This window comes from Nicotiana tabacum, chromosome 18 (assembly GCF_000715075.1).
Source record: "Nicotiana tabacum cultivar K326 chromosome 18, ASM71507v2, whole genome shotgun sequence".
Classification (NCBI taxonomy): Eukaryota; Viridiplantae; Streptophyta; class Magnoliopsida; order Solanales; family Solanaceae; genus Nicotiana; species Nicotiana tabacum.
The window spans coordinates 27497038-27504644 of NC_134097.1; the positions used below are offsets into that span (position 1 = coordinate 27497038).

The following is a 7607-nucleotide window of genomic DNA, read 5'->3' on the forward strand; positions in this document are numbered from 1 at the left end:
AAATTAGCCGAACATCGTAAATTCTGGTGTTCCCTTTATTGTTGCTTTATTGTCTTATTTATTATTTGGTGGATGTCATAATTTTTGGTACAGTAGTTGTGACTTATTCACACTATATACATTTGGCTTCCGCAACAATAACAACTCGTAGTACTAAATAGTATATATATTACGAATCCGTTGCAAATTCCTTCAAAAATATATAATACCCTTTTGTAAAAGGTTTTTCTATTTGACAATTGATAACGCACGCATGAACCAGCATGGAGGAGTGTTTATGGTTCCGTTTGGGTTAGTTTTTCCCTAAAAAGAAACCAAACCAAGTAAGTCGGTTTTTCAAATATTGGAACCAAACCATACCAATAAGCTAGTTTTTATTCGATTCGGTTTTTGTGGGTTTTTCGATTTTTCGATTATTTATCGGTTTTTTTCTTAAATATGACACATACACTACCAAATGCATATTCCAGCGATTACATTTTCAACGTAACACTATCAAATCAATTGCTCTTTCACAAATCTATCATTTACCAAGATATATTAATGATAATTAAATCAAATAGTGATGAACAATTTAACTACTCAATTAAAAATCGATTATTTTTAACATGAAATAAATTCTTGTACTTATATGTAAAAAATGATATATAACAAGTGTAAAAAGAATTAGGTTACATAATTTAATGTGGGATTAGAAAAAGTAGGGTTTCTAAATCGATACATTATTAATAATAATTTACGTACGTGTTATAAACTCATAAAAAAAAAAAAAAAAATCAAACTTGTACATAAGGAATCAAGCTCTCTCCAAGAATGTAAAATGTTGAAAATATACGTAATTTAAGAAATGAAAAGAACTCAAAGTATTACTGTAGAAATTTTAGATGATCATTTCAATGCGTTCATAGCAAAGAGAAAATAACTTTTCCACTTGTTTTACTAAGTGGGTGTTAGGAACATAACAATTGTAAAATTCCGGAAAAAAAAATCAAGTAAAAATGATATTTGAAATTAGAGTCGTATTTGGACATGAATACAATTTGAAACCGTTTTTTATTTTTTTTGATTGATTTGAAGTGAAAATTTTGAAAACCAGTTTTTTGGAGTTTTTAAAATTTTCGAAAAATTCTGAAATTCAACTTCAAGTGAAATTTGAAATTTTCAAGATCAAACACTGATTCCGAAAAAAAATAATTTTTTTTATAGCTAAAAGGGCCCTTTGTGCTCTCTCGATATATTCCTTTTTTCTTCAATATTTTATAATCATGTATACTTCATCAACTTCTTATGAACTATATATGCACTCGCAAAATGTGTGTTCTGACAAGATTAAGAACTCAAACCTTATGTACAGAAAAAGAAGCGTCTAATTAGATCAGAAACTAAGAATGCATCTATAAGAAGAAACTATCCATGACTCCATGCACCCCATTTCTCTTAATTACTTGTCTCTAGTTTCCAAAGGAAAGGCAAAAAAAATTACCAACAACTAGCTCTCCTGTTAATTTCTGAAAATGATGGAATTGCTTCTTGTAGTATTACTATTGTTACAAAATTTTGTAACCGCACCAAGTTCCCCATACCATCATGAGAGACTAGTCATAAAAATGATTCACTATGAAGCAGTGAACTCGCCTTTCTACAATCCAGAACTCACACTTGAAGATCGTGTGAGAATAATGAATGAGAGATCAGAGACTCGCATTTCACATCTTATAACTGATCTGGAAAAAGATGGCAATAAAATTCGGATTTACCCAGCATATACCTCTCAGTTTCTTGTTCCATTAAAAATTGGTACACCTCTTGTGCCACAAATTCTTACCATGGACACCGGTAGTTTGTTACTTTGGGTTCATTGTGGCTTTACTATTGGTGGTGAAGGCTCACCAGCTCCATTATACTGCTATGCAGAATCTTCATCATATGTTGAAGATGTGTATTGTGGGACATCTGTTTGTAATCTTATGATTCTTAAAGGCAAATGTGGTGTCTCAACGAGGAGATGTGAGGATACTTATTCTTATGCAACAGGTAGGACTAGGGGACATCTTGCCTCTGAAGTTGTGGCATTTGAGTTAAGCAATGGTTATGGTTAATTGAAGGAGCGTCCACTCCCATGTTTATGGTTATAGGCAAATACTACATAACTTTAGAAAAGATCAATGTAGGGGACAAGTTTCTTGACATTGATCCAATTATATTCAAGAGGATCGATCACCAAGGTGGAATGATTGTTGATAGTGGGGCCACATCGAGTTATTTGCCTGAGATAGCTTACAAGAAACTGAAGGAAGAAATTAAATCTGTGATTGGTACGACGTTAGAAGAATTTATAAGCAACAGACCAGAAGAGCTTTGCTACTATGGAATTGTCGCTCGGGATCTTAAAGGACTTCCAACTATAGCATATCATTTTTCTGAAAATGCTAAAATGGAGTTTAGTGCTGACAATTTATTTCGACAAGATCGCGTTGATCATTTCTGCTTGTCTATACAAATTTCTGAAAGTAAGAAGATGCCTTTTAGCATACTTGGAGTTTGGGCACAACAATATTTCTATGACAGCTTTGACTTTAACACTATGAGAATGTCCTTCACTAGGATAGATGGTGACCGTCTGTTTGATTGATCATTACGATGTGATTTTCTTTGATGTTTCTACTTAAGTGATATAAGTCTTAATATTCTCAACATCTTTGCCTTCTATAGTGTTTTAAACATGTTCAGTTGCTCAGATATATATAATTAACTTTTCAACTTAGCATGAGAAACGAAAAGCACATACTCGAATTCCAACTACAACACTTAATAATAAGAACCTACCCAAGAAAATATTAGTAAACAACATCAAGTAAGAGATTTTAGGTCCAATCGTCTCAAGAGTATTGGAATTTGAAAATTATTTTATATCAAAATAACAGGCTGATGCACTAAGCTCGCACTGTTATGCGAAATATGAGAAAATATGAGAAAGAGAAGACCACATTGTGTATATCATACACAGCATTATCTGCCCTTACACTTCAGCAGATTAACCAACTTCTGTTACTTGTTACTTGTATTTATTTAGCAATGGTTCAAATGCTAAAATGCTAATTCTTCATATATGTAATACGTAAAAGTTTCAGTAGAAAAAGTGGGTTTCAGATCCAATCATCCCAAAGAGGTCTACTGTTGAAAATGTGGGGGGACAATTCTAATCCAAATTAAGATATGCAAAAAAAAAAACACTTCTAGGAGATGGTATTCTTGGTTTTAACTTACAAACAATAATTTTGGGTATCGTTAATATGCTATTATGCAGGAAGAACAATACAAACTCCTGCATATAAGCTTGATACAACACTCAACAGCAAGTGAAATAAGTAAATCAGTCTAGATAAAAAAGGCAGGCCGGTGCACTAAATTACCTGCTATGTAGTGGCGGAGCCACCTTTGTCCGTCAATTGACACCCCTTCGCTGGAGAATTCCAGTGTAGATAAGTAAATATATTATATGTTGGATCCTCTTGGCTTTTTTGTGTGTTTATGACTTTATATTTTTAATCCTTTTTTGGGGTTGCAAATAGAGCATTGTTGCGAGAAAAGAAGAATTTAACCAAACCTTTTGCCCATCTGAGAACTTGGATGAGCCTATCTGTCAGATTGATTGAGGTTGTCCCTCTTGAAGAATCTCCTGTTGTGAAACAATAAATTGATCTCCAACTTCTATTATGTATATAATATAACCTGTCACACCATCTTTGTTAGTCGAAACATATATCCTTCCTACCTGTTTCCCCAATTTGGTTTTGTCCTCATAATAGCAACTTATGAAAACCAATAAACCATTGCCTCAGAAAGTGATGAAGTGTTCAGTGCTCATACTGTACGGGAAAGAGAACTTGTTGGCCTTCTCAGGCAACATTTGCCTCGCAACGCATGGAGAATCATATTGGACGTGGTAAACCATCCAGTCTCTCATCCTGACATCAAAGAAAATTTTATTGTGGTTTGCGTATTGATCATGTGGATCAATACTCTCAAACATCTGAGGGAGAGCACCGAACATAAAAGATCCTATCACCCTCTTTGTCAAGCATAAAACACCATCCGTCTCTCGGGGCCAAGGAGTTATAGATGTAATGGTCACAATCAAGACTGATAATGAATGCATCATTTGACATTATTGCACTGGTTCGAACTAAACAATTCATGGATCCAGCTTTCTTATTGTGATCAAAAGCAGGGCGCTTTTCTCTGGAAACATAAACCAGAATCGGCAATCTTATATCAATGTCTGCTGTGTCAATCAAGTTCTTCTGATATACCTGTTTCCCATAAAGTGGCTCTGCATTTGGAGGAACCACAATGATCTGTAACCCTCATGATCACATCTTGAATGGTCTTCTTCTGTTGATGACCAAGTACCATGCCAGTGAGTCCCATCAGAAATCCAAGTAGCTTTCTGGATCTGTTTCCTCTTACCTTTAACTCCTGTTGGGTGTTATAAGCATCTGATCATCGACTTTTAAGATTAGAAGCTTTGGCAATTGACCAAGAAGCCAAGATATAGCAAACCAAAACCTCATACTATTGAAAATATCCACAGCAACATTGTGACATGATTTAAATGAAAACTCCTTCATGTCAAGAAACAAGCCAAGCCACCAGAACGAAGAACCATACCATGAGCAACCTGCAGGCTGCATGGACTGATAATTGCAGCTGACATTCCAACTTCCCTCATCAAAGGTTTTTTCTTGTCACCAATGTTTGAATGATTTGCAGATCTGTCAATGCCTCTCCCAATGGCAACCGGTAAGCCACAACGCATTCATAGCTATACGTGCCTTTTAGGGATGGCAATGGGGCGGTGCGGGTGCGGTGCGGGTTTAAACATATGCGGACGTAAGGCTAAGTAACCGATATCAGTGCGGTTGTTGTCCGCCAATGAGGTCCCCTCCGCACGCTAGACTAGATTGTCAGTGCCGTGCGGGAAAACCAATGTTATGAGCAATTGCGGAAGCTGAGAGAGAATTGGGTTTTGAATGATGATGATGATTTTATTGATGACTGAAATGCTGATTACAAAGATGCAGTGTCGAGGGGGAGAGACACCAGAAAAATGCTTGCTTGAAAATGTTTGATTGTTTGGTCCCCCTTCGACACCGCATCTTTGTAATCAGCATTTCAGTCATCAATAAAATCATCATCATCATTCAAAACCCAATTCTCTCTCAGCTTCCGCAATTGCTCATGACATTGGTTTTCCCGCACGGCACTGACAATCTAGTCTAGCGTGCGGAGGGGACCTCATTGGCGGACAGCAACCGCACTGACATCGGTTGCTTAGCCTTACGTTGCCCTTCCAAAGAACATCAGGAAGGCGTTGTGTAACAGTTGGTATCAGAGCCTAGGCTCGACATCGGACGAGGGAACACATTTGCCATCATCACCATTTCTGACCATGGTGAATCATGGGGAGCGTCTAGCATCTCTAGAAGAGACGGTTGACCGATTACGACCCATCGTGGATACGGTGCCTGATCAAAACAACATCCTAGTGCAAAGGTTGGACGACCTGGACCGCCGAATGCGGCAGGCCGAAAATGACATTGCAAACATCAGTCGTGACTCTGACGATGACCGACAAACGGCAGCCATCGAAACTGCCAATATTCATGGTAAATTTGAGGACCTCCAACAGGAGCGTGCCGACGATTTAGCCCATCAGCAACAAGAGGCAGACAGACTAACTGACATGCAGCAAACCATAGACGACTTGATAGGCAAGCTCAATGTTGTCAATGCTGCCCTACAAAGCCTACTTCGAGGAGGCGACAACCACATCAGGGGTGCAGCAAACCTCACCCCTATTCCACAAAAGCTTAAGATACCGGAGCCAAAGCCATACGACGGATCTCGAGATGCTAAAGAAGTGAAAAACTTCATCTTCGACATCGAACAATACTTCGATGTCGTGGGCCATTTGGAAGAATCCAAAAAGGTAGCGACTGCTGCCATGTATCTTCAGGGCGATGCCTAACTTTGGTGGCGGGTCAAATACGAAGCCATCAAGGCCGGTGAAGATACTCTCCAGACATGGGATGAATTGAAGGTAGCCATACGCCTGCAGTTCTTCCCCGAAAATGTGGAATACAATGCAAGGAGAAAACTACGGGACCTCCGCCACACCAAATCAGTGCGGGAGTACGTGCGCGAATTCTCCGCACTCATGCTAAACATACGCGACATGGGGGACAAAGACAAACTCTTCGCATTCATAGAAGGTTTGAAACCTCATGCCCGTATGGAACTACAGAGACAACGGGTAGACACCCTACCCAAGGCCATTCAAGCTGCAGAATGCCTTGGCGATTATCATTTGGGAACTCAGTACGACAGGCCCCAGCCGTCTGTCCGAGGGGGATTCAACGGGAACCATCCCAGCAATAGTGGCCCAAGCAAAAGTGGGGGAGATCGGAGTGCATCCAAAACTAAGACTCCTCCCTCCAACAGCAACAGTGCGGCATCCATCAACAACAATCAGGGGAGAAAGCCTCCCTCAGAATGCCTATGCAACCAGGACAGTATCCTCTACCATTTCCCATACAATCCAAGTAATATTTCTGCAAATTATGAAACCCCAATCACACTTAGTCGCAGCTGTTTTCTCATCACATTCTCCCACTTGACACGTTGTTTTACACTCATCACCACAGGCTCATTCTCCTAGCTCTTTTTAACATGTGCTACTTGTCACAGAATAACCCTCCCCCTCCCCCCACCACAAGTAGGTTATTCAAGTGGTTCAATCAGAGCAATACAAAAACTGCAGTTACATTTTAAAAAGATTGTTTGATCAAAGAAAACCTTTTGAAAGACAATCGGTTCTTTATTCAAAGGACTTGGAAGATAAAGAGGCCATGAATGAAAAAAGATGGTCAACAGGGAAAGGAAAAGTCTCAGCAACTTTGTGCATTAAGCTCCCCACTATGTAGTAGCAGAGCCACCTTTGTCCGTCAGTTGACACCCCTTCGCTGGAAACTCACACAGTGTAGATAAGTATACTATATGTTGGATCCTATTGGCTTCTTTGTGTGTTTACGACCTTATATTTTTAATCCTCTTGGTGAAAATCTGGGTATCGTCACAGCTGATGTTAATGATAGTCGAAAGATACAAGTAGTTTTTTCTCCCATTATGTAGCAGTACATGGGCTGAGCTTAGCACATTCAGATCCCCACATAAATATGATACCAAGTAGCCACTCTAGAGGGATACTAGTTAGGAATTAGTCAGCGAGTCCTGAATTTAAGTTTTTTCAGTTTAATTTTTTAGGACAAAAATGTTCTGAATTGTCCTTAAGTTAAGATTTTTAGTGTCACGACCCAAACCGAAGGGCCGCGACGGGCACCTGGTGCCTTACTCAACCGAGTACCAACGTAACATATCTTTCTTATCATGTTATCATGAGTAAATGAGCTAGAAAACTCGTCCTGAGATAACAAGAATAAAACATAAGGGAATAGTCAACATATGAAGACCCAACATGATATACAAACTAATATATGTGACATACGGGCCTATAAGGCCGACATGACCATTAGTAAACTCGAAAC

The 7607-nt window shown here is 38.7% G+C and overlaps 1 protein-coding gene across 1 annotated transcript; it reads left to right on the forward strand.

Moving 5' to 3' along the window:
- Positions 1 to 1607: 1607 nt before the first annotated feature.
- LOC142172456 (aspartic proteinase CDR1-like) lies at positions 1608 to 2632 on the forward strand. Its single transcript, XM_075236074.1, has 2 exons — positions 1608 to 2034; positions 2136 to 2632. Exons 1-2 carry the CDS (start codon positions 1608 to 1610, stop codon positions 2630 to 2632), a joined length of 924 nt encoding a protein of 307 aa, XP_075092175.1.
- The last annotated feature ends 4975 nt before the right edge of the window (positions 2633 to 7607 follow it).

Bases quoted from the DNA above. Each gene is read 5' to 3' on its own strand.
- LOC142172456 (XM_075236074.1), top strand. From the start codon at position 1,608: ATGATTCACTATGAAGCAGTGAACTCGCCTTTCTACAATCCAGAACTC. The intron at 2,035-2,135 runs GTAGGACTAGGG...TTATGGTTATAG, and splicing joins TACTTATTCTTATGCAACAG to GCAAATACTACATAACTTTA.